Here is a 27986-nt window from a genome sequence, read left to right as displayed (position 1 = left end):
AAGAGAATGACAGTAGATGAGGCTAGAGGGTTGAATGGACCACATTTTAAAGGCTGTGACTTCTGCCTAGGCATCATGAGGCAGGAATGAGAAGAAAGAAGACAAAAAGAGAAGCCCAACCAGCACAAATTAAAATTCTCTCTTTTTTTAGTGGCAAAGGATATAGAGATATTGGAAATACAAAAAAATCAAGAGACAATGCTGCATGCTCCCAGTTCCCCAATTCCTCATCAGAGACAGAGTTCTCAGTGATGTGAATGGTGAAGGCATTCTGTTGCCTTTGACAGGAGGAAGGGTGCTTCATGTCTTTCTCAGCCTGACAGCATATTCCTAATGATGACACAGGGTGGTTTAAGTTCAATTTACTAGGTTTAGCATCTATTAGAAGGTCCAGTCTTCACACCTGCAAGAGAACTAGTCCCCAAAACTGCTGTGCTAAAAAATTTAAAACTTGTGGGTCCCTATTGTCTACAGGATAATTCAGAGAACAGGCCAGAATGTAAACCTAAACAACAATGTGGAAATCAGGTGGGAAAAGCAGGCAGGCAGTGAAATGCAGGAGACTAAAGGACTGCTAACCCAAGTAGCCCCAACGTGAGATGAGGCAGCTAAGCTGCAACAGTGCCCATCGGGACAGATGGACTGCTTTCCCCTGGGGTTCACCCTGGCCCCTGCAGAGACATAAGTGGCAGTGGTGGATTCTCACAAACAAGGGGTGGCTTTTAGGTCACCACACCCAGTCCCACGCAGAAGAGTTCCAAGAGGAAGAGGAGGCACTCCCAAAAGGGCAAAGACCCAAGGGAATAATGATAAAGGAAAGGTATTCTATGTAGAAGCAAGACTTTTCAGCATCTTTTTTTCTCCTTTCAGAATGTCATAGCCTGCATAATATGGAAGGATACCCAGCTTTTTATGCCACTAATTATTGGACAAAGCTATCACACATAGCCTGAAAAGGAATAAAGCAGAAAAATTGGTGTGGTACAAGAATTCTGCATTGCTGATAATAGAATTTTATATCAGTACTTGTAAGGAAGTTAGTCTTTAGTTTCCCTTTTTTTGTGCAGCTTTTATCAGGTATAGCCATCAATGTAATACTTTGTAAGGAAAAATATGAATGCTTTTCTTTCTCTACAATTTCTCTCTCTCTTTTTCTGTTAGTCTCCTATAAAATTGTCTGAATCTAGTGGGGTTTTGTGTTTTGTTTTTGTTTTGTGGAAATGAGAGCAGGGACTGGACTCTGGTCCTTTCAACCCTAACCACCAAGTCCAGCAATCCTTGGTAGCTGAAGCTGTATGTCCTTGGGTAATACACCTTCCAGGATAGTTAAAACTCCATGCTCTTACATAGTATATGTTTCAGGAATGTGGGGGCAGCATGCTTACTAAAAGGAGCAGGCTTACAGAAAGGAGAGACTAGACTACAAAGACTGGTGAAGACCCGACCAAATGAATCTGCCCCAAGATGGACCCCACTGCAGAACTTTCACCTATGTTTTCCCATCATTATAACACTAAACATCATGCCCAGGGGTGGAGATCTAACATATTAATTAGACATGCAGCACATGAGGAAGCATGACATTTAAGTGCATAGGTGCTAAGAAATACCCACCTCTCCAGACTTAACATCATCCTTTTACCACCCGTGTTTCTTGAAAAAACTCTCCCTTACCTCGCCTTGGGCAGTCAGTCTGAGGATTCTTTCCTTTGTGCTGCCACCCTTGTGTGCTAGCATAAACCCAAAAAAGCCTTGCCTGAAACTCCCATTTGGTCTCTTACCAATTTCCATTGTTTAGAGAGCCCAAGGGCCCAGTTCAGTATCAGGAGTAATTCTTAACTTATTATTTTTTTTTTTAGTGCAGATTTGTGCTTTCTACTGAGATCATTTTTTTAAGATTTTATTTATTTATTTGACATAGAGAGATCACAAGTAGGCAGAGAGGCAGGCAGAGAGAGAGAGAAGGAGGAAGCAGGCTCCCTGCCGAGCAGAGAGCCCAATACAGGCGGGGCTTGATCCCAGGACCCTGGGATCATGACCTGAGCCGAAGGCAGAGGCTTAACCCACTGAGCCACCCAGGCACCCCTACTGAGATCAATTTTGATAGAATGTACTGCATTATACTATGTCATTTTTATTTAGGTTTTCTAATTTATGTGCATAGAATTGTGCAAAATGTTCTCTAGTCATTTTATTTTCTTTAATCAGCTTCAGTGGTTATTTCCTCTTGTCCTTTTTTTATTTTATATTTGGGCTATCCCTTTTATCCTTGATTTGATTAGCTATGATGTGGACAGGCTGAGTCCAAGGACCCAGAGGGGGTCCCACAGAACCCGCTAGGAGAATCCTTGGCTATATACAGGGTAGAAATCAAACATGAGCCCAGAGGGAGTGAGAGCAGAGTTTACCGAAGATATAGAGAGAGTGTAGACCCAAACAGAGCACCTAAGAGACTCAGAAAGGAAAAAGTCTCATCTTTGCTTGGGGTCTGGGGGGTTTTTTTGAGGATGGTGGTCTGCTGTGTGTGTCCTCTCAGGCTTCCAGAAACCAGTTAAAGCAAGGACAATGGTCCAGGTGTCTTTCATAAGTCATTTATTTCCTTGGAGCCAGGGGGTCTGAACATCAAGATGTCTGGTGCCAGTGGTCTGGAATATGCATATGATGATCATCTTTGGATGTTATCTATTGTGCTGGAAGATTCCAAAGAAATCATTAACTGTTTGTCTCTTTCAAGGAGGATATACATTGCTTATATGTAGAAAGTAGGGGTGCAGGTCCTAGCAAGAACAGAAGCAGGAAAAGGAGAAAAACACAGACTTTTTAATGGAGTCCTTCAGTGTCCCTATTTCAGCTAGTTTATTCTGCTGTGTTCACTGTATTACATAACTAGGATTTTTATTTATTCTATTTATTATTGTTTCTAAACTATATGTACTTATTCACTAATCTTTATTCTTTTTGGTTTATTTTAGTTTAATTTGTTCTAACCTTGTAAATTTAGTTTTCTTATTTTATTAAAATAGGTATTTGGAGCATCTGGGCACCCTAGTTGATAAAGTGTCTGACTCTTGATTTCAGCTCAGGTCATGATCTCAAGGTTGTGAGATTGAGCCCTGTGTCAGGCTTTGCACTGGGTGTGGAGCCTGCTTAATATTCTCTCACTCTCCCTCTGCCCCTATCTCTTTCCCTTTGTCTCACTCTCTGTGTCTAAAGAAAATAAAAATTTTTTTAAAAAGTAAAGATTTTTCTTTGACTTCTGCTTTTATTTTATTACATATATTCTAATGTGAAGTATCTCCAGTATATACCATTTTTTTGAAATTCTACATTTAATTCTTCCTTTCCACCCAGAGTTGTTTAATAAGGAGTTTTTAAATTTCCGGGTAGAAGAGTCTTTATACTATAAGAAATTATCAGGGTCTATTAAACTCTTGCTACTCAAAGTCTGATCCTTACTCCAGTAGTACAATTACCTGGGAGCTTGTTAAAAATACAAAATTTTGTCTTCCACTTCAGACTCGTTTATTTATTTTATTTTTTAAGATTTTATTTATTTATTTGAGCATGAGAGCAGGATGAGAGACAGAGGGAGTAGCAGAGTTCTCACTGAGAAGGGAACCCAACATGGGACTCAATCCTGGGATTCCAGGATCATGACCTGAGCTGAAGTAGATGCTTAACCAACTAAGCCACACAGGCATCCTCACTTCAGACTCATTTAATCAGAGTCTTCATTTTAACAAGACCTTCCAGGTGATTTACATGCATATTGACATTTGAGAAGCTCTAGTATGGACCACTCCTTTTAAAAAATCTCATCAGGGTGCCTGGGTGGCTCAGTCAGTTTGGTGTCTGTCTTTGGCTTGGGTCATGATCTCAGGGGCCTGGGATGGAGCTCTGCATCTGGCTGTCTGCTCAGCGGAGTATCTGCTTCTCCCTCTCATTCTTCCTTTGTGCTCTGTCTCCCTCTCTCAAATAAATATATAAAATCTTTAAAAAATAAAAATCACATCAGGGGTATGGCTTTAAGTCCCAGAGTGCAGCCAGGAAGGAGAATGTAGAGGCTAATGCTCTAGCTAATAATTTTTAAAAATGGCTACAATCAAAAACCTAAGAAATACCAAGTGTTGGCAAGGTCGTAGGAAAAAGGGAACACTCATGCTCTGTTGGCGGGAGTGCAAATTATATAGCCACTGTGGAAAACAGTATGGAGTTTCCTCAGAATATTAAAAATAGCATTTCCATGTCATCCAGTAATATCACACTACTGGATATTTAACTAACAAAAATGAAATCATTAATTTAAAAAGATATATGAACCCCTATGTTTATTGTACCATTATTTACAATAGCCAAATTATGGAAGCAGCCCAAGTGTCCATCAGTAGATGAATGGATAAGGATGTGGTATATATACAATGGAGTAATACTCTATGGTCTTTTTAAAAATGAAAATCGGACACTTAACTGGCCTAGGACACATTATAAAATAAGAAAGTAGAATGTGAAAGGAAGAGAGGGTTTAGTCAACGGGTCGATGGATCTTAGGCAGTAGTGGGAATCTTCACTGACTGCAGGCATTGAACCTCAGAAGTTATGTTGGAGGAACTAGGAAATTTTGTCTATAGTTCATTAGGCCAAAGCTTTGTTTGGACATAAAACCTAGGCATAAGGGCAAGTGTCAGGTGTATATGTGCAGGAGTGTGTGTGTGTGCATACGTGTATACTGACAAATAAGTACTGATACACAATCCCATTTCAATCACACAGCCCTTTTTGCTGGAAATACTATTCATTAGGACCCTGTCGTATCTTTCAAGGGAGGAATTTCAGTTTGTGGCAGTAGGAGCCAGCCACAATACCACCTAATGAAGATTTCAGTTGTTTCTTCACCAAAACTGTCTCTTTGTATAGAAAATGAAGCAGAATTTTCCAAACAGCAAAATAATCCTCCTTAGAGTTGGATCAGTTTAATCAGTCTCTTGAGGTCAGGGTGCAGTTAGAGACATCAATTACTAAAGATCTTTGGCTCCTGCTATGAGAATCTGTTATTTCCAGCTCTCTATATGGATCCCTCCCTAACGTTTCCATTGCTAGAAAGTTAACCAATAGTTGACCACAGAGTGGAGGGTCTGTTTCTGGATTCTCGGTTCTGTTCCATTGAATTTTTGGTCAGCTGATCTTCAACAAAGCAGGAAAGAATATCCAATGGAAAAGAAGACAGTCTCTTCAATAAATGGGAAAATTGGTTCTGGGAAAATTGGACAGCCACATGCAGAAGAATGACACTGGACCATTCTTTTTTTAAAATTATTTTTATTAACATATAATGTATTATTTGCCCCAGGGGTACAGGTCTTTGAATCATCAGGCTTACACATTTCACAGCACTCACTGTAGCCCATACCCTCCACAATGTCCATAATCCAGCCACGCTATCCCTACCCCACAACCCCCAGCAACCCTGTTTGTTTTGTGAGATTAAGAGACTCATGGTTTATCTCCCTCCTGATCCCATCTTGTTTCATATTTTTCATTCTGTACCCACCACAAGCCCCTTCCCTGCCTCTCAAATTCCTATCAGAGAAATCATATGATAATTGTCTTTCCCTGGTTCACTTATTTCACTCAGCATAATACCCTCTAGTACCATCCATGTCATTGCAAATGGCAAGATTTCATTTCTTTTTTTTTTAATTGCTAATTTTTTAATTTTATTTTTAATAAACATATATTTTTATCCCCAGGGGTACAGGTCTGCGAATCGCCAGGTTTACACACTTCACAGCACTCACCACAGCACACACCCTCCCCAATATCCATAACCCCACCCCCCCTCCCAACCCCCTTCCCCCCACCAACCCTCAGTTTGTTTTGTGAGATTAAGAGTCACTTATGGTTTGTCTCCCTCCCAATCCCATCTTGTTACATTTATTCTTCTCCTACCCCCTCAACCCCCCATGTTGCATCTCCTCTCCCTCATATCAGGGAGATCATATGATAGTTGTCTTTCTCTGATTGACTTATTTCGCTAAGCATGATACCCTCTAGTTCCATCCACGTCATCGCAAATGGCAAGATTTCATTTCTTTTGATGGCTGCATAGTATTCCATTGTGTATATATACCACATCTTCTTTATCCATTCGTCTGTAGATGGACATCTAGGTTCTTTCCATAGTTTGGCTATTGTGGACATTGCTGCTATAAACATTCAGGTGCACGTGCTCCTTCGGAGCACTACCTTTGTATCTTTAGGGTAAATACCCAGCAGTGTAATTGCTGGGTCATAGGGTAGTTATATTTTCAAAATTTTGAGGAACCTCCATGCTGTTTTCCAGAGTGGTTGCACCAGCTTGCATTCCCACCAACAGTGTAGGAGGGTTCCCCTTTCTCCACATCCTCGCCAGCATCTGTCATTTCCTGACTTGTTAATTTTAGCCATTCTGACTGGTGTGAGGTGATATCTCATGGTGGTTTTGATTTGTATTTCCCTGATGCCGAGTGATATGGAGCACTTTTTCATGTGTCTGTTGGCCATCTGGATGTCTTCTTTGCAGAAATGTCTGTTCATGTCCTCTGCCCATTTCTTGATTGGATTATTTGTTCTTTGGGTGTTGAGTTTGCTAAGTTCTTTTTTTTTTTTTTTTTTTTTTTTTTTTTAATTTATTAGAGAGAATGCATGCAACATGAGGAGCAAGGGGAGGGAGAACAGGGAGCCAGGAGCCTGGCGCAGGGCCCAGGGCTTGATCCCAGAACGCTGGGATCATGACCCAAGCCAAAGGCAGACGCTTAACCTACTGAGTAAGGCACCCTTCACTTTTTAAACTGGTCCCCTGGTGGTAGCCAGTAGGTTGCTTTCAACCTCATTATTTTTTTTTATTTTTTTTTAATTTTTTAATTTTTTTCAGCATAACAGTATTCATTATTTTTGCACCACACCCAGTGCTCCATGCAATACGTGCCCTCTACAATACCCACCACCTGGTGCCCCCAACCTCCCACCCCCCACCCCTTCAAAATTCTCAGATCGTTTTTCAGAGTCCATAGTCTCTCATGGTTCACCTCCCCTTCCAATTTCCCTCAACTCCCTTCTCCTCTCCATCTCCCCTTGTCCTCCATGCTATTTCTTATGCTCCACAAATAAGTGAAACCATATGATAATTGACTCTCTCTGCTTGACTTATTTCATTCAGCATAATCTCTTCCAGTCCTGTCCATGTTGCTACAAAACTTGGGGATTCATCCTTTCTTTCTTTCTTTTTTTTTTTTTTTTTTACAGCTTTATAAACATATATTTTTATCCCCAGGGTACAGGTCTGCGAATCGCCAGGTTTACACACTTCACAACACTCACCATAGCACATACCCTCCCCGATATCCATAACCCCACCCCCTCTCCCAACCCCCTCCCCCCATCAACCCTCAGTTTGTTTTGTGAGATTAAGAGTCACTTATGGTTTGTCTCCCTCCCAATCCCATCTTGTTTCATTTACTCTTCTCCTACCCCCTCGACCCCCCATGTTGCATTTCCTCTCCCTCATATCAGGGAGATCATATGATAGTTGTCTTTCTCCGATTGACTTATTTCGCTAAGCATGATACCCTCTAGTTCCATCCACGTCGTCGCAAATGGCAAGATTTCATTTCTTTTGATGGCTGCATAGTATTCCATTGTGTATATATACCACATCTTCTTTATCCATTCGTCTGTAGATGGACATCTAGGTTCTTTCCATAGTTTGGCTATTGTAGACATTGCTGCTATAAACATTCGGGTGCATGTGCCCCTTCGGATCACTATGTTTGTATCTTAGGGTAAATACCCAGCAGTGCAATTGCAGGGTCATAGGGTAGTTCTATTTTCAACATTTTGAGGAACCTCCATGCTGTTTTCCAGAGTGGTTGCACCAGCTTGCATTCCCACCAACAGTGTAGGAGGGTTCCCCTTTCTCCACATCCTCGCCAGCATCTGTCATTTCCTGACTTGTTAATTTTAGCCATTCTGACTGGTGTGAGGTGATATCTCATGGTGGTTTTGATTTGTATTTCCCTGATGCCGAGTGATATGGAGCACTTTTTCATGTGTCTGTTGGCCATCTGGATGTCTTCTTTGCAGAAATGTCTGTTCATGTCCTCCGCCCATTTCTTGATTGGATTATTTGTTCTTTGGGTGTTGAGTTTGCTAAGTTCTTTATAGATTTTGGACACTAGCCCTTTATCTGATATGTCATTTGCAAATATCTTCTCCCATTCTGTCAGTTGTCTTTTGGTTTTGTTCACTGTATCCTTTGCTGTGCAAAAGCTTTTGATCTTGATAAAATCCCAAAAGTTCATTTTTGCCCTTGCTTCCCTTGCCTTTGGTGATGTTCCTAGGAAGATGTTGCTGCGGCTGAGGTCGAAGAGGTTGCTGCCTGTGTTCTCCTCGAGGATTTTGATGGATTCCTTTCTCACATTGAGATCCTTCATCCATTTTGAGTCTATTTTCGTGTGTGGTGTAAGGAAATGATCCAATTTCATTTTTCTGCATGTGGCTGTCCAATTTTCCCAACACCATTTATTGAAGAGGCTGTCTTTGTTCCATTGGACATTCTTTCCTGCTTTGTCGAAGATGAGTTGACCATAGAGTTGAGGGTCCATTTCTGGGCTCTCTATTCTGTTCCATTGATCTATGTGTCTGTTTTTGTGCCAGTACCATGCTGTCTTAATGATGACAGCTTTGTAATAGAGCTTGAAGTCCGGAATTGTGATGCCACCAACTTTGGCTTTCTTTTTCAATATTCCTTTGGCTATTCGAGGTCTTTTCAGGTTCCATATAAATTTTAGGATTATTTGTTCCATTTCTTTGAAAAAAATGGATGGTACTTTGATAGGAATTGCATTAAATGTGTAGATTGCTTTAGGTAGCATAGACATTTTCACAATATTTATTCTTGCAATCCAGGAGCATGGAACATTTTTCCATTTCTTTGTGTCTTCCTCAATTTCTTTCATGAGTACTTTATAGTTTTCAGGGTATAGATTCTTAGTCTCTTTGGTTAGGTTTATTCCTAGGTATCTTATAGTTTTGGGTGCAATTGTAAATGGGATGGACTCCTTAATTTCTCTTTCTTCTGTCTTGTTGTTGATGTAGGGAAATGCAACTGATTTCTGTGCATTGATTTTATATCCTGACACTTGACTGAATTCCTGTACAAGTTCTAGCAGTTTTGGAGTGGAGTCTTTTGGATTTTCCACATATAGTATCATATCATCTGCGAAGAGTGAGAGTTTGACTTCTTCTTTGCTGATTTGGATGCCTTTAATTTCCTTTTGTTGTCTGATTGCTGAGGCTAGGACTTCTAGTACTATGTTGAATAGCAGTGGTGATAACGGACATCCCTGCCGTGTTCCTGACCTTAGCGGAAAAGCTTTGTTTTTCTCCATTGAGAATGATATTTGCGGTGGGTTTTTCATAGATGGCTTTGATAATATTGAGGTATGTGCCCTCTATCCCTACACTTTGAAGAGTTTTGATCAGGAAGGGATGCTGTACTTTGTCAAATGCTTTATCAGCATCTATGGAGAGTATCATATGATTCTTGTTCTTTCTTTTATTAATGTGTTGTATCACATTGATCAATTTGCGGATGTTGAACCAAGCTTGCAGCCCTGGAATAAATCCCACTTGGTCGTGGTGAATAATCCTTTTAATGTACTGTTGAATCCTATTGGGTAGTATTTTGGTGAGAATTTTTGCATCTGTGTTCATCAAGGATATTGGTCTGTAGTTCTCTTTTTTGATGGGATCTTTGTCTGGTTTTGGGATCAAGGTGATGCTGGCCTCATAAAATGAGTTTGGAAGTTTTCCTTCCATTTCTATTTTTTGGAACATTTTTCAGGAGAATAGGAATTAGTTCTTCTTTAAATGTTTGGTAGAATTCCCCCGGGAAGCCATCTGGCCCTGGGCTTTTGTTTGTTTGGAGATTTTTGATGACTGTTTCAATCTCCTAACTGGTTATGGGTCTGTTCAGGCTTTCCATTTCTTCCTGGTTCAGTTGTGGTAGTTTATATGTCTCTAGGAATGCATCCATTTCTTCCAGATTGTCAAATTTGTTGGCGTAGAGTTGCTCATAGTATGTTCTTATAATTGTCTGTATTTCTTTGGTGTTTGTTGTGATCTCTCCTCTTTCATTCATGATTTTATTTATTTGGGTCCTTTCTCTTTTCTTTTTGATAAGTCTGGCCAGGGGTTCATCAATCTTATTAATTCTTTCAAAGAACCAGCTCCTAGTTTCGTTGATTTGTTCTATTGTTTTTTTTGGTTTCTATTTCATTGATTTCTGCTCTAATCTTTATGATTTCTCTTCTCCTGCTGGGTTTAGGGTTCTTTCTTGTTCTTTCTCCAGCTCCTTTAGGTGTAGGGTTAGGTTGTGTACCTGAGACCTTTCTTGTTTCTTGAGAAAGGCTTGTACCGCTATATATTTTCCTCTCAGGACTGCCTTTGTTGTGTCCCACAGATTCTGAACCGTTGTGTTTTCATTATTTGTTTCCATAATTTTTTTTCAATTCTTCTTTAATTTCCTGATTGACCCATTCATTCTTTAGAAGGATGCTGTTTAGTCTCCATGTATTTGGGTTCTTTCCAAATTTCCTCTTGTGATTGAGTTCTAGCTTCAGAGCATTGTGGTCTGAAAATATGCAGGGAATGATCCCAATCTTTTGATACCAGTTGAGACTTGACTTAGGACCTAGAATGTGATCTATTCTGGAGAATGTTCCATGTGCACTAAAGAAGAATGTGTATTCTGTTGCTTTGGGATGAAATGTTCTGAATATATCTGTGATGTCCATCTGGTCCAGTGTGTCATTTAAGGCCTTTATTTCCTTGTTGATCTTTTGCTTGGATGATCTGTCCATTTCAGTGAGGGGAGTGTTAAAATCCCCTACTATTATTGTATTCTTGTCGATGTGTTTCTTTGATTTTGTTATTAATTGGTTTATATAGTTGACTGCTCCCACGTTAGGGGCATAGATATTTAAAATTGTTAGATCTTCTTGTTGGACAGTTCCTTTGAGTATGATATAGTGTCCTTCCTCTCTCTTATTATAGTCTTTGGCTTAAAGTCTAATTGATCTGATATAAGGATTGCCACTCCTGCTTTCTTCTGATGTCCATTAGCATGGTAAATTATTTTCCACCCCCTCACTTTAAACCTGGAGGTGTCTTCGGGTATAAGATGAGTTTCTTGTAGGCAACATATAGATGGGTTTTGTTTTTTTATCCATTCTGATACCCTGTGTCTTTTGATTGGGGCATTTAGCCCATTAACATTCAGGGTAAGTATTGAGAAAATATGAATTTTAGTGCCATTGTATTGCCTGTAAGGTGACTGTTATTGTATATTGTCTCTGTTCTTTCTGATCTACTACCTTTAGGGTCCTCTTTGCTTAGAGGACCCCTTTCAATATTTCCTGTAGAGCTGGTTTGGTATTTGCAAATTCTTCAGTTTTTGTTTGTCCTGGAAGCTTTTAATCTCTCCGTCTATTTTCAATGATAGCCTAGCTGGATATAGTATTCTTGGCTGCATGTTTTTCTCATTTAGTACTCTGAATATATCATGCCAGCTCTTTCTGGCCTGCCAGGTCTCTGTGGATAAGTCTGCTGCCAATCTAATATTTTTACCATTGTAGGTTACAGACTTCTTTTTCCGGGCTGCTTTCAGGATCTTTTCTTTGTCACTAAGACTTGTAAATTTTACTATTAGGTGACGGGGTGTGGACCTATTCTTAATGATTTTGAGGGGGCTTCTCTGAACCTCCTGGATTTTGATGCTTGTTCCCTTTGCCATATTGGGGAAATTCTCTCCAATAATTCTCTCCAATATACCTTCTGCTCCCTCTCCGTTTCCTCTTCTTCTGGAATCCCAATTATTCTAATGTTGTTTCGTCTTATGGTGTCACTTATCTCTCGAACTCTCCCCTCGTGGTCCAGTAGCTGTTTGTCCCTCTTTTGCTCAGCTTCTTTATTCTCTGTCATTTGGTCTTCTAGATCGCTAATTCTTTCTTCTGCCTCATTTATCCTAGCAGTGAGAGCCTCCATTTTTGATTGCACCTCATTAATAGCTTTTTTTATTTCAACTTGGTTAGATTTTAGTTCTTTTATTTCTCCAGAAAGGGCTTTTATATCTCCTGAGAGGGTTGCTTTAATATCTTCCATGCCTTTTTCAAGCCCGGCTAGAACCTTGAGAATCGTCATTCTGACTCTATATCTGACATATTACCAATGTCTGTATTGATTAGGTCCTTAGCCTTTGGTACTGCTTCTTGTTCTTTTTTTTGTTGTGAATTTTTCCGCCTTGTCATTTTGTCCAGATAAGAGTATATGAAGGAGCAAGTAAAATACTAAAAGGGTGGCAACAACCCCAGGAAAATATGCTTTAGCCAAATCAGAAGAGATCCCAAATCGTGAGGGGGAGAAAGGGGATAAAAAGGGGTTCAGAAGAAGAAAAAAAAAAAGAAAAAAAAAGAAACTATTAAAAAAAGAAAGCCGATAAAAAATATAAAAAGGAAAAAATATATATATATATATTAGATAAACTATTTAAAAAACGTTAAAAAAAGAAAATGGTAAAAGTTTAAAAAATTTAGCAGAAGAGAAAAAAAATTGAAAAGAGAAAAAAAAATTAAATTAACTGCAAGGCTAAAGAATCATGGCGAGAAAGCCATGAGTTCCATGCTTTGCTTTCTTCTCCTCTGGAATTCTGCCGCTCTCCTTGGTATTGAAACTGCACTCCTTGGTAGGTGAACTTGGTCCTGGCTGGGTTTCTCGTTGATCTTCTGGGGGAGGGGCCTGTTGTAGTTATTCTCAAGCATCTTTGCCCCAGGTGGAGTTGCACCGCCCTTACCCGGGGCCGGGCTGAGTAATCCGCTCAGGTTTGCTGGGTTTGCTTTCGGGAGCTTTTGTTCCCTGAGCGCTTTCCGTAGAGTTCTGGAGGACGGGAATGAAGATGGCGGCCTCCCGGTCTCCGGCCCGGAGGAGCCGAGAACCCGGGGCCCCACTCCTCAGTGCGCCCTCAGAGAACAGCGCCCGGTGACTCCCGTCACCCTGGCCTCCAGCTGCGCTCCAAGCTGACCTAGCCTGCGACCGGTTCAAGGCAACCCCGAGTTTAGAGCTCATTCCTCAGCTCTGTCTCTGTAGCCGGCTTCCCTGTTCTAATACCGGTAAGCTCTGAGACACTCAGACTCCCCCGATCCTTCTGTGACCCTGTGGGACCTGAGGCCGCGCTGACCCCACCTGGGCTTCACCCCAGTTAAGCCTCTGGAGCGATGTCCCTCAGCGGAACAGACTTTTAAAAGTCCTGATTTTGTGCTCCGTTGCTCCGCCGCTCGCCGGGAGCCAGCCCCTCCCCCTGCGGTCTATCTTCCCGTCGCTTTGGATTCACTTCTCCGCCAGTCCTACCTTGCAGAAAGTGGTTGATTTTCTGTTTCTGGAATTGCTGTTCTTCTCTTCAATCTTCCGTTGGATTTATAGGTGTTTGCAATCTTTAGATAAGCTATTTAGCTGATCTCCCGCTACCTGAAGTAGTCTCAGCCTGCTACTTCTCCGCCATCTTGACTCCTCCAAGATTTCATTTCTTTTGATGGCTACATTATATATCTATATCTATATCTATATGTATATATATACATATATATGTATATAATACAGATATAATACATATATAATACATATGTAATACATATATATAGATATAGATATATATATAGATATATTGTATACCACATCTTCTTTATCCACTCAACTATTGATGGAAATAGAGGTTCATTCCATAGTTTGGCTATTGTGGACATTGCTGCTATAAACATTTGGGTGCACATAACCCTTTGGATCACTACATTTGTATCTTGAGTGTAAATACCCAGTAGTACGATTGCTGGGTCATAGGGTAGTTCTATTTTCAACTTTTTGAGGACCTCCATGCTGTTTTCTGGAGTGGCTGCACCAGCTTGCAATCCCACCAACAGTGTAGGAGGTTTCCCCTTTCTCTGCATCCTTGCCAACATCTGTCGTTTCCTGACTGGTTAATTTTAGTCATTCTGAATGGTGTGAGGTAGTATCTCTGTGGTTTTGATTTGTATTTCCCTGATGCCCAGTGATATTGAGCACTTTTTCATATGTCTGTTGGCCATTTGGATGTCTTCTTGGCAGAAATCTTAGTTCATGTCTGTTGGGATTGGTTGGATTATTGGTTGGGGTGTTGAGTTTGGTAAGTGCTTTCTAGATTTTGGATACTAGCCCTTTATCTGATATGTCATTTACAATTATCTTCTCCCATTCTGTCAGTTGCCTTTTGGTTTTGTTGGCTAAAATTAACAAGACAGGAAACAACAAATGTGAAATCCCAATAGTTCATCTTTGCCCTTGCTTCCCTTGCCTTTGGTGATGTTTCTAGGAAGAAGTTGCTGTGGCTGAGGTCAAGAAGGTTGCTGCCTGTATCCTCCTCAAGGATTTTGATGGATTCCTTTCTCACATTGAGGTATTTCATCCATTTTGAATCTATTTCTGTGTGTGGTGTAAGGAAATGGTCCAATTTCATTCTTCTGCATGTGGCTGTCCAATTTTCCCAACAGCATTTGCTGAAGAGACTTTCTTTTTTCCATTGGACATTCTTTCCTGCTTTGTTGAAGAAGAGTTGGCCATAGAGGTGAGGGTCTATTTCTGGGTTCTCTAGTCTGTTCCATTGATCTATGTGTCCATTTTTGTGCTGGTACCCTACTGTCTTGATGAGTACAGCTTTGTAACAAAGCTTGAAGTCTGAAATTGTGATGCTGCCAACTTTGGTTTTCTTTTTCAACATTCCTCTGGCTATTCGGGGTCTTTTCTGGTTCTATATACATTTTAGGATTATTTGTTCCATTTCTTTGAAAAAAAAAAAAAACTGATGGATGGGGCGCCTGGGTGGCTCAGTGGGTTAAGCCGCTGCCTTCGGCTCAGGTCATGATCTCAGGGTCCTGGGATCGAGTCCCACATCGGGCTCTCTGCTCAGCAAGAAGCCTGCTTCCCTCTCTCTCTCTCTCTGCCTGCCTCTCCATCTACTTGTGATCTCTCTCTGTCAAATAAATAAATAAAATCTTTAAAAAAAAAAGAAAAAAAACTGATGGTGTTTTGATAGGGATTGCATTAAATGTGTAGGTTGCTTTAGGTAGCATAGACATTTTCACGAGATTTGTTCTTCCAGTCCATGAGCATGGAATGTTTTTTCTATTTCTTTGTGTCTTCCTCAATTTCTTTCACGAGTACTTGATAGTTTTCTGAGTATAGATCCTTTACCTCTTTGGTTAGGTTTATTCCTAGGTATCTTATGTTTTGGGGTGCAATTTTAAATGGGATCCACTCCTTAATTTCTCTTTCTTCTGTCTTGTTATTGGTGTATAAGAAATACAACTGATTTCTGTGCATTGATTTTATATCCTGACACTTTACTGAATTCCTGTATGAGTTCTAGCAGTTTTGGAGTGGAGTCTTTTCAGTTTTCCACATAAAGTATCATATCATCTGCAAAGAGTGAGAGTTTGAATTCTTCTTTGCCAATTCGGATGCCTTTTATTTCTTTTTTTTGTCTAATTGCTGAGGCTAGGACTTCTTTTAGTGGTCAATTTTCTGTTCCTAGAATTGCTGCTCTTCTCTTTTATCTCCTGTTGAGTTTGTAGGTGTTCAGAATGGTTTGATATCTAGCTGAACTCCCAGGACATAATGCTATTTCAGTTTCCTACTCCTCCACCGTCTTGCTTCTGACTGGACCATTCTCTTATGCCATACACAAAGAAAAACTCAAAATGGATAAAAGACCTCAATGTGAGAAATCCATCAAAATCCTAGAGGAGAACACAGGCAGCAACCTCTTTAACCTCAGCTGCAGCAACTTCTTGGTAGAGACATCTCTAAAGGCAAGGAAACAAAAGCAAAAATGAACTGTTGCTTTATGTTGACTTCAGCAACATAAAAAGCTTATGCACAGCAAAGGAAACAGTCAACAAAACTAAAAGGCAACCTAAAGAATGGGAGAAGATATTTGCAAAGGATATATCAGATAAAGGGCTGGTACCCAACATCTATAAAGAACTTCTCAAACTCAATACCCCAAAATCAAACAATCCTGTCCAGAAATGGGCAAAAGACATGAACAAACGTTTTTATAAAGAAGACATACAAATGGCCAACAGACATATGAAGAAATGCTCAACGTCACTTGGCATCAGGGAAAAACAAATCAAAACCACAATGACATACCACCGCACTCCATTCAGAATGGCTAAAATTAACAAGACAGGAAGCAACAAATGTGGGCAAGGATGTGGAGAGAGGAGAGACCTCTTACACTGTTGGTGGGAATGCAAGTTGGTACATCCACTTTGGAAAACAGTTTGGAGGTTCCTCATAAAGTTAAAAATAGAGTTACCCTATGACCCAGGAATTGCACTACTTGGAATTTACCCCAAAGATACAGATGAGTGAGAAGAAGGGGCACCTGCACCCCTAGTTCATAACAACAATGTCCACAATAACCAAATTGTGGAAGAAGCCGACATGTCCTTCAAGACATGAATGAATAAAGATATGGTTTATATATACAGTAGAATATTATCAGCCATCAAAAAGGATGAATACCTACCCTTTACTTTGACATGGATGGAACTGGAGACTATTATACTGAATGAAATAACTCAATCAGAGAAAGACAATTATGATATGGTTTCACTTACATGGAATATAAGAAATGGTGCAGAGAATCATAGGGGAAAGGAGGGAAAACTAAATGGGAAGAAATTAGAGAGGGAGAAAAACCATGAAGGACTCTTGACTCTGGAAAAAGAGTTGTGGAAGGAGAGGTGGGTGGGGCATGGGGCAGCTGGGTGATGGCATTAAAGAGGTCATGTGATGTGATGAGTACTGGGTGAATTATACACTGATGAATTCTTGTGATGTGATGAGCACTGGGTGAATTATACACTGATGAATTCTTGAATACTACATCTGAAACTAATGATGTATGTTGGATAATTGAATTTATTTTTTGACAACATTTATTAATTTTAAGTGATTATCATACAAAATCTATTTTTTCAGTATTCCAAGATTCATTGTTTATGCACCACACCCAGTGCTCCATGCAATATATGCCCTCCTTAATACCCACCACCAAGCTCACCCAATCCCCTCTCTCCTCCCCTCCAAAACTCTCAGTTTATTTCTCAGAGCCCACAATCTCTCATTTAAATTAAAACAAAAGAAAGTTAACTAATAAATACAAAAGAAATTGTTTGATTTTATTTTCCGAACTTATGCGTTTCTCATATTTTAGTTGTAATAGTTATATCTCATTTATTTGTATCTAAAAAGTAACAATCAAAATTGAGGTGGATGTATTTTTGTTATAATGTCTGTTTACATTCTTTCTCTGGGATTTTTGTCTATTTGGTCTTAATATTATCTTTAAAAACTGTTTTCACTTTTAATGATATCTATTTCATGATTTCTTAACCAAGAAGAAATATGATATTAAGCACAGAAGCAACAGTAGAAGAGTCCATTCTCCAACCAGGAAAACTTTTTTTATTTTTTTTTTATTTTTTTTTTCAGCATAACAGTATTCATTGTTTTTGCACCACACCCAGTGCTCCATGCAATCCATGCCCTCTCCAATACCCACCACCTGGATCCCCCAACCTCCCACCCCCCGCCCTTCAAAACCCTCAGATTGTTTTTCAGAGTCCATAGTCTCTCATTGTTCACCTCCCCTTCCAATTTCCCTCAAATCCCTTCTCCTCTCCATCTCCCCTTGTCCTCCATGCTATTTGTTATGCTCCACAAATACGTGAAACCATATGATAATAGACTTTCTCTGCTTGACTTATTTCACTCAGCATAATCTCCTCTAGTCCTGTCCATGTTGCTACAAAAGTTGGGTATTCATCCTTTCTGATGGAGGCATAATACTCCATAGTGTATATGGACCACATCTTCCTTATCCATTCGTCCATTGAAGGGCATCTTGGTTCTTTCCACAGTTTGGCGACCATGGCCATTGCTGCTATAAACATTGGGGTACAGATGGCCCTTCTTTTCACTCCATCTGTATCTTTGGGGTAAATACCCAGTAGTGCAATGGCAGGGTCATAGGGAAGCTCTTTTGGGACTTCATCAAGATCAAAAGCTTCTGCACAGCAAAGGAAACAGTCAAAAAAACAAAGAGGCAACCCACCGAATGGGAGAAGATATTTGCAAATGACAGTACAGACAAAAGGTTGATATCCAGGATCTATAAAGAACTCCTCAAACTCAACACACACAAAACAGACAATCATATCAAAAAATGGGCAGAAGATATGAACAGACACTTCTCCAATGAAGACATACAAATGACTATCAGACACATGAAAAAATGTTCATCACTAGCCATCAAGGAGATTCAAATTAAAACCACATTGAGATACCACCTTACACCACTTAGAATGGCCAAAATTAGCAAGACAGGAAACAACATGTGTTGGAGAGGATGTGGAGAAAGGGGAACCCTCTTACACTGTTGGTGGGAATGCAAACTGGTGCAGCCACTTTGGAGAACAGCGTGGAGATTCCTCAAGAAATTAAAAATAGGGCAACCAGGAAAACTTTTAAGGGTTTATTTCCTCACCCACCTCCAACTCCCCTCAGAAGACCACTTAGTTATGAACATTCCCTAGTTCTAGACTGCAGAGCACCATACAGATCTCCTTGCAGAGTTGAAGCATTTCGCTCAGTAGCTAGGAGTGTTGACCACTGAAGGCTCACAGCTGCATTCCTTTCCAGGAATTACCTTCAGCCAGAGGATACTCCATCACCTTTATTATGCACCCTCCTAATGCAATGACTATATCCAATGTCTGCTTGATCCTAGGTATAAGGATTTGTCCCCCTTCCCCAATCAAGACAAGTGTACAGGGCTATCTCCACTCCAAACTACCTCATAGGATCAGCTGAGAAGTCTAGGGAAACTGTGTTGTAATTCACCTTCTCTCTCTGCATAGTTCACACCAGGTGTTCATCCTGAGCATATTCCATGATAAACTTTGGGCGTGAAAAACTCTGAGTCCAGGATGGTTGATGGCAAGAATAGCCATAGAAAGTAGATTCAACCAGGATTACAAACTGGCAGGCTGAAAACAAGGGCCACAGACTGCCCTCTCAGCTGCCCTGGGCACAATTCCAGTAGGAGCTCTTAATATATGGCACCATATGCTTCCCTTTTCTTCTTCTCTTGCTATATTAAAGGGTACTTTTTCTAAGAGTAGGAAAAGTTAATTAAAAATTAACTAATATGGGGGTGCCTGGGTGGCTCAGTTTGTTAAGCATCTGACTCTTAGCTCAGTTCAGGTCTTGATCTCAGGTTAATGAGTTCAAGTCCCTCAGTAGGCTCCATGCTGGGCATAGAACCTACTAAAAAAATAAATAAATAAATAAAAGTTAACTAATATGAGTTGTGTGTCTTTATTCTGAGTTGGTTTTAAATCTGATCATGGACATTAGGGTTTAAGCAGGAGGATGTGGTGGGCAGCCTCTAAAATGGGGGCCAGTGATCCCTACTCCCCTGGTATTCATGCTCTTGTGTAATTACTTCCCCTTGAGAGTGAAAATACCTAGTGACTTATTTCTAACAAGTAGAATGTGCCAAAAGCATTGAAATTCACTTCGAAGATGAGGTTACTGAAAGACTGATTTCCATCTTTCTGACCTTCTTATTTTCTCCCTCTCAGAGCTTCTTTTATGGAGAATCAAGTCAAAATTCCATGTTGTAAGAAGCCCTATGGAGATGTTCATGTGGCAAGAAACTGATGTCTTCAGCAAGCAGCCAGAGAGGACCTGAGGCTGAACCAGGTGAGTGAGCTTAGAAACGGATCCTCCCTTAGTTGAGCCTTGAGATGACTAAGGCCTAGATGACACCTTGACTGCAGACCATCCAGCTCAGTAATGTCCAGATTTCTGACTGCTGTGACATGATAAACATTTGTTTTAAGCTACTAAACCTACATTTTTAAAGCTTCATTGAGCTATAATTGACAAACAAAAATTCGCATCTATTTAATGTATACATTTTCATCAGTTTGGACATGTACATATACCTGTGATACCATCATCACAATCAAGATACTAAACATATCCACCACCTCCAGAAATTTCCCTATATCTGTTCTGTATGTTTGTCGTAAAAAACACTTAACATGGAATTGTTCTCTTAACATGCGTTAAAGGGACATATACTTCATTATTAACTATGAGTGTTATATTGTACAGCAAATTTCTAGAACTTTTTCATCATGTAGAACTGAAATTGTGTATCTATCCAGCACCAGTTCTCCATTTCTCCTCCCCCCAGCTCCTGGTAACCACCATTCTATTCTCTGCTTCTGTGAGTTTGCCTATTTTAGATACCTCATATAAGTGAAATTATGCAGTATTTATCCTTCCGTGCCTTCTCTTATTTCACTTGGCATAATGTTCTCTAGATTGATCCATGTTATCACAAATGGTAGTATTTCTTCTTTTTAAGGCAGAATAACATTCCATTCTATGTATATACATATTTTCTTCTTCCATTCAGCTGTTGATGGACATTAGGGTTGTTTCCATATCTTTACTATTGTGAATAGTGCTGCAGTGAGCAAAAGGGTGCTGATATATCTTGAAGATCTTGATTTCAATTCAGAATAAACATTATATTTAAATGGGGTAGTTAGTTATACAGCAATAGGTAACTAAAACAGAGGGTTGATACTTCTTACGGTATACTTTCCCCTAGCCCTATTAATATGAGACTTTCCAAATCAAGTGCTAAGCATAGAGCCCCAGAATCTAGTGATGAATTGCATGTTTGGAACCATATAAAAAGGACATGGCTTCAGGGTTAGGATAGTAGTGGATAACTGATACTGTATTTCCTCACAAGTTGACTTCAATGACATCTGTCTCTAAAAATAGTTTCATTCATTTAATTTTGAATGTTTTATGTATTTTTTATTAAGTTCAATTAGCCAACATATAGTACATTAACTTTTGATGTGGTGTTCAATGTTTCATTAGTATCCATTTTCAAACAAGCATGAAAGCAAAGTTGATGGAGTGGTAGGACAACTTTTTCAACTCCATAAAACATTTTAAATATGCATAATCATTGAAATAGTACAATGAATATCAGTAAACGCCCCACCTAGATTAAATTAACATTTTGCCATATTTGTTTTAAATGCACACATGGATAGGTGAATGAGTGTATTTATATATAAACCATATCTTACACATACACTTGATACACATATGAGGACAGTGTACCTTTACTCCAATGTGCATCTCCTAAGGACATTCTCCTACATAACTGTTGTATTCACTGTGGTAGAGGAGCTGGATATGATGGGGCATGGGTAGATCTATGCATGGTGCAAGGAGTGCAATATATCTAACCCTTTGTACACACCATTTTGGATCCTCTCATCATCAGCTGTCCCATGGAAATTTGTCTGCTTGTTCCCTTCCAGCCACAGCTGTAGCAGCTTCTCCATGTGGAGCCTGATCAAGTTCATGTGTGCACTAGCAGACTGTTCTTGCCCAAAAGAACCTATCTCACTTCTCATCTCCGGTTTTTCTTATTGACACTAAGTCATAAGATCCTATAAAATCTGCTTGGTGCTCATACAGGGACAATGCAGAAGCAGGACCTGTTAACTCCTAAAACAACCAACCTTTATTTGTGAACATTCCCTTTTAGGACACACATAAAATTAGTGCTTGTTACTTCTTAAACTTTTCTAAGATTTTATTTATTTATTTAACAGAGATCACAAGCAGGCAGAGAGGTAGGCAGAGAGAGACGGAGCAGCAGGCTCCCCGCTGAGCAGAGAGCCCAACCCTGGGATCACGACCTGAGCCAAAGGCAGAGGCTTTAACCCACTGAGCCAACCAGGTGCCCCTTTAAACTTTTCTTGAGTGGTGACATAATTCCCCAATCTAAGAGGGCAGGTGCAACAAGGTTTTAGCTTCCATATATGGGGAATTTTAAGTACTGCTAGTAGGATCCCTGGCAGCTGTGACCCCCGCCCATAGGAACCTTTTGAAATAGGATATATCTACCTCTTCTCTGGGTGGACACCTAACCTCTGATAACTTTCTGCAACCTAGGAAAAATAAGTCATGGATTTAAAATAACCATATAGTAACCACAGCTGAGATCTTTTTTCTTGTCTGAAACCTGCCAGGAATACTTAGAAAAATGAATTGCATGAATAAGTACAGATAATAATTGTACTCCTGCTGCCCTCCTTAGAGATTTCACCAATTTTCCTAAGTTCAGTCTGAAGACATGGATGTATTGTTGAGAAACAGTCTCAGACATGAAAAGTAGGTTTTGATATCAAGAGAAGCCATCTGCTTGAGACCACGAAGTGACTGGATGGCCACTACTTCCACATTCTTGTTTTGTCCAAATATGTTTCTGGAAGAAGAAGTTTAGTCTTCTTAGAAAAGACCTTAAAAAGGAGGTGTTGGCAGTGGTCTCTGTTTACACAGAAAGTTATAGGACTTGGATCATCTGTAGTAATAAGGAAAAAATATTTATTTTTCATGTGGAGTAGAGTCCTATCACTATTTGAGTTTATTTTCTTTACTACCAAATTTCAGATTCTAGCCTATTTCTGATAGTTGCAACATTTTTACCCCCCATCTGAATCCTGAGAATAAATGCTGGAGAGTTAATTATCATTCAGGTGTACACACTGAGGGGGCCTCCCAATTTAAAAAAAAAAAAAAAAAACCAGCACCTGTCCTGGGCTGCCACTTTACTTATGGTTAAAAAGACCCAGGGGGGCGCCTGGGTGGCTCGGTGAGTTAAAGCCTCTGCTTTTGGCTGGGGTCATGATCTCAGGGTCCTGGGATGGAGCCCCACATCAGGCTTTCTGCTCAGCAGGGAGCCTGCTTCCTCCTCCCTCTCTCTGCCTGCCGCTCTACTTATGATCTCTGTCTGTTGAATAGATAATAAAATCTTAAAAAAAAAAAAAGACCCAGGAAGCTCATTGGCTCCAGCCTAACCAATCATGTCCAGCTTCCAACTCTGACCAGTCATGTCCTTTCACTTTCTATTTAAGTGAGACTTCCAGAGTCCACTAGGGTCTTTGTGCTGCTAACTAAGGTGAGGGTTGAATGTGGGTGACTGGATCTATCAGTTAGTTTCTCTGTTAGTGTCTTTATCTCTGCTTTTCTCTTTCTGCCTTCTTTAAGAGACCGGGGATTTCCTGCGGCCTAGCTATGGGAATGAACGAGATGCCTAGACCTATTTCCCTTTATTTCACTAAATCACAAAATTTAGTTGAGACTTAAGCAGTAAACAGCACTTTATTTTCACTAACAGAGGAGCGAAATTTGGTATTGAGTTCAGAGAAGCGCTTTGAGCTGATCAAATACTAGAAACCAGTTTAGTCCAGGTGGAGCTCATTTTCCTATCCAGGCTTCCTTTGCTGTTGTGGGGTTGCTGGAAAACCTGGGACAGGGAACAGTGTCTAAAGAACATTGGAGGTTGATACTAGCTACCAGTTGGGATAAGAGAATTAACCCCCCTTTTTTTAGGAAGGGTATTTCTAACTCCTAGATTTACTGTGTTTTACAATGCAAGGTTGCAGGAAGGACTTTCTTTAGTTGTTTCAAGCTTTGGTTCTAAGTCTGGCATAATCTCTTAAAGCTACCCTCCCTCATTCTTGATAGTGTTACTGGCTGTTATCTTTCCTATTCTGACTTAAAATATCTCATGTCAAAAGAGCGCTTTGCCTGTAGCCCATTATCCTCCTGGTGCTTTCAGTAGGCTGGCTTTATAGCTACTTTCTGCCTCCAAGCCATCCTAGTCTTCTTTGAGGAATGATTCATAATGTCTAGAGAAATCTATAGGATATCTGCCTTGTCTGAGATCTTTTACAAACCCTTTCCTCAGGACTCCTGGACTGTTTGAATATTCCTTAATTCTATATTTCCTCTCAGGTAGCTTGAAACCAGAGAAACACTTTGGTGTTCACTTAAGTTCTGATTCATCTTGTTGGAATTTGAAAGGCAGGCTCTAAATGAATGGCTTTTACTGGGACCTAGTTCTATTTCTGTTCAGTTCTCCCTCTTTCTTTGAAGCTCCTGACTTGGTATTTATTTTGTCCTCATAAAAACATATGGTTCCTCTTGTGTATTTCCTGGACCCCCAGCTGTTCTAGTCCTTGAGATTTTTTTTTCCGTCTCAAGTGGCCTCGTTTCAATCTTTCCTGCCCTTGGGGTTTAGATGACTGTAGATCATAACAGTCCTTTTAAGTCCAGTCTTCAGTGTTTTTGTGGGATTCTAGACCCAAGAGTTCCCTTCCCTACTTCTTCATGTTGAACCTACAGATACTTCAAGAATCTCTGCCTGAAAACTCCATTTTCTCCTAGGATTTTGTATTCAGACATTGCTCAGTCTAAAGGGTATCCACTTAATACTGATTTAAGCAACAAGATCCCCAGAATGTTTTTGAGCTGTAGAGGGGATGGAACTGAACCAGGAGATGGGATTGTGATGCTGATCCTAAAACTTTGCTCATTCCCTCATGCTACTTCTGTACTCAGGGCATGAATCCTGATACCAGCAGAAGTAGCCATGAAATGCATGGAGAACCTATTGAAGTGTGAACTCTAAGGGCCCTTTCCTATAGGAGAAATCCTTTGTCCCTTATAGGGTATTTTAAGGTTATTTTTTCCTTGAAGTATATAAGCAGTTACTCTTGTCTGAGGAATGAGCTGTGTCCTTAATTCAGAAACTCAGATGCTGTTCATCACTCTAACAAGACAACCCAGCAGAGTTGGATCACCTCACTGTGGCTGCTTCCCCTGGAGAGCTTATGCGGATTCAGTGTAAAATGAAAATTCCTGTTGTGACTCATGATAGGAATATCTTAGGATCTGTTTCCTAGTAATTGTCAGAGGTTTGGATCTAAAGATATCCTACAGCAGACAAACTACCCCCTAACAATGGCAATTAGAGTGGTAGAAAGTGGAAGCTGACCTTTTGTGGGGAAGGAAGGTGGTAAAAATCTGGATCAAAGGTTGAAGGAGTTTGGAGCAGGGAAGACGAGAGTGGGGACAATTGAGGCCTGCTGGCTCCAGGAGGTGTTCCTGGTAGTGGGGCACCATGGCTGTCGGTGCCTCAAGGATTCCCCTGAGGAAGTGCAGCAGGGCTACTGGAGTTACTGCTCAACTTAACACACATCCTAGTGCTGACACTTAGAGACATTACATCCCAGTGGAGATCTTCCTGTTTCCGCACTGGTTCCCCGTATTGCTTTAGTCTTACCATAGGATTTTTTTTTCCCCCCTTGCAAACTGAAGGTTGATGGTCCAATTGGTGGTTCACTAGATTTCTGTACCTGAGTAATGTCTTCAACTGAAAGTTATTCCAGTCCCCTGAGAGTTTTTTGTTTATAGTTCTGACCTGATGGCTCCTGAGCTGGATTCAATTTAGGATGCTTTTTTAAAAATATTTATTTGACAGATCACAAGTAGGCAGAGAGGCAGGCAGAGAAAGACGGAGGAAGCAGGCTCCCTGCCGAACAGAGAACACGATGTGGGGCTCGATCCCAGGACCCTGAGATCATGACCTGAGCCAAAGGCCGAGGCTTTAACCCACTGAGCCACCCAGGTGACCCTAGGATGCTTTTTAAAGCACTCTTACACCTGGGCTGTTTGGTCTTATGACAACAGTCAAGATCAGGGCAAGGTGAATGGTCAGTTTCAGAAAACATGGCCATGGTGACTGCATCTTCAGCTCTCATTGCTGTGTTCTGTCACGGACAATCCCAAGTCCCATTCAAAGGCTCCCCAGGGTTTGCGTGTCCTGCATTTGTACTAAGGCTTCACTTGAGTAGATGGAGATAGGAAGCAGTCCTTCTGGAAACAAGAAGGCCCATATTCCATTCACAGACCTACACTAAAGGCCTTTCTGCAGTGGGATACCTGAATTTCCTGTAGCCCTTACTAATAACTGCAGTACATGTATCTTTAAACCCAGTCTTCTCACCTTCAAAAGTGTTTGATTGCAGGCTATATTCAACTAGCATAGGAGAAAAACTCATAATGCAAGTTATTTTTCTCCTCTCTGTTCCTAAAAGCAGACTTGTGATTACATGCTTTACTCCAAGTTTTTATAGAGCTAGTGGCATTAACAAACATGAAGGATGTGTTGGTGGGAACATATGGTTAATACAAATGTTGTACATTTTTTTCCTTCCAGCTGCTGTTACTTGTTGCTTTGTCATATTTGTAATCCTGCAATTACTTTAATAATGCATATTCTCTATCACTTTATCAAATCACAAGACACAAACACCCATTCTTTTAACAGTAGCTTTTATAAGCAGTCCTTTCATCACTGATGGATGTCTAATGTTCAAAATATTTCTTATCCTTGCCCACAAAAATCATCTTCAGACTTAATGGGGTTCTTTTAGAACTTTGCATGTGGTTCCTGAAATTGGAACTTTGCTTAACAGTCTCTAGTTTTCTGAATGCACAAACTCTCGTGTACTACGGGAATCCCATTCCTGCTTCCTCCACTGCTGGATCAATGAAAAGATGACCACTTAATCTCCATGTCCCTGAAGTCTGACCTCTACACCCCCATGAAGGGAGCAGCATTGGAAACCACCTGTAACTCCTCTCCACCACACTGGCCCTTTCATAAGGGATGCTTATCGATCCATCAGTTTCATGGAGATGGCAAAAGCCAAGTACTGGTCCACACTCTTCTAAGCCATTACATCTAATCCTGGTGCCATCTGTAGCCAGCAATAAAAGGGGACTTCTTCACGAAGTGGGCTAGTGTTTTGCTCAGCCTGCTAAACTATCCCCTTGGATTGAGAAGCAGACAGGTAGTGAATGGCTTTAGATCTTGTTCCCATACTCCAATTCAGTTGAATCCATCAAACCAATACTTCAGTTCCTATGGTGAGGCAATTGAGTGTTTGTTAGAAGCCTGGATTCTGGTGCCAGATTATCTGGGCTTGATTCACAATTCTTCTACTTAGGACTTGTGTATTCTCTGAAACTAACCTCTGCTCCTCAATGCCTGTGAAACAGGGTGATAGTACTTAGACTACAAGATGGTCATGAAAACCAAGGGAGTAAATGGATATAAAGAGCTTAGAGTATCTAAATGATAGCAGGCACTAAAATATTGGTTCACAGCTGTTAATTGTTTAAGCACCTATAGGAGAAGGAATGTAACTATCACTTGGGAACCCCAGCTCTTCTACAGTTTATCCACACCAACTCTGTTTCCTGGGAAATACCAAGCTCTGTCCTTCTCCATATCTTCACACTTCCAGTTTCTTCAGTCTGGAAGATTCCTTCTTAATAGGTGTAATTGTCTTCTATCACTTAGCCTTCAGCTATCGCTTGAAGGAATCTTGCTTGAAGCATTTTTTTTAGGCCCTTTCTCCTGCTAGACTAATACCTATTGTGAGATATGTTCACCTCTATATGACCAATAGCTGAAACCTTGTAGTGACGGAATATATTTCAATATATTGGCTGAGTGAAAACGAATGCAGGAGTATCTCACCGCAAGACCAGAAATGAGAGGTGAAGAATGATACCGTATTTAATGGGATAGTGGGGCAGCACAGAGTTTGGGATAGGAGGGGAAGGTCTGGGAAGGTCTGAGATACAACCACTCTGTCCCTTGGGGAAAGGGCTAAGTTATGCTGTTGAGAGTGTGATACAGTAGTTGAGGCTTAAAAGCCTATGTTTCCAAGAATTTTTTCTCCCTCAGGAAACAACTCAAACTACAACATCTGCAATTTAGTAGGGAGTCTGAACTCCCTTTAGTAGGAAAATCAAGCCACCTTGTACTGAACTAAACTAGTTAGCTAAAATTTATAGGGTGAATTGATGAGGAGAAATGAAATATTAAGGAA

At 40.4% G+C, this 27986-nt stretch overlaps 1 protein-coding gene across 4 annotated transcripts in view; it reads left to right on the top strand.

Moving 5' to 3' along the window:
* Positions 1-27986, top strand: part of TRIM68 (tripartite motif containing 68) — a 62282-nt gene that overhangs the window by 18275 nt on the left and 16021 nt on the right. For 2 of the 4 annotated variants that reach the window (XM_047692031.1, XM_047692032.1), the window contains exons 8-10: positions 71-127; positions 19774-19796; positions 19854-19896. In XM_047692031.1, the coding sequence (XP_047547987.1) occupies positions 71-127; positions 19774-19796; positions 19854-19885 (112 nt within the window). In that variant the 3' untranslated portion in view covers positions 19886-19896. Of the gene's footprint in view, positions 1-70; positions 777-19773; positions 19897-27986 lie in introns of those variants that run through there. The other 2 variants (XM_047692033.1, XM_047692030.1) reach the window with 2 other exon arrangements.

This window comes from Lutra lutra, chromosome 10, assembly GCF_902655055.1.
Source record: "Lutra lutra chromosome 10, mLutLut1.2, whole genome shotgun sequence".
Classification (NCBI taxonomy): Eukaryota; Metazoa; Chordata; class Mammalia; order Carnivora; family Mustelidae; genus Lutra; species Lutra lutra.
This window is presented reverse-complemented; position numbering and strand designations above follow the sequence as displayed.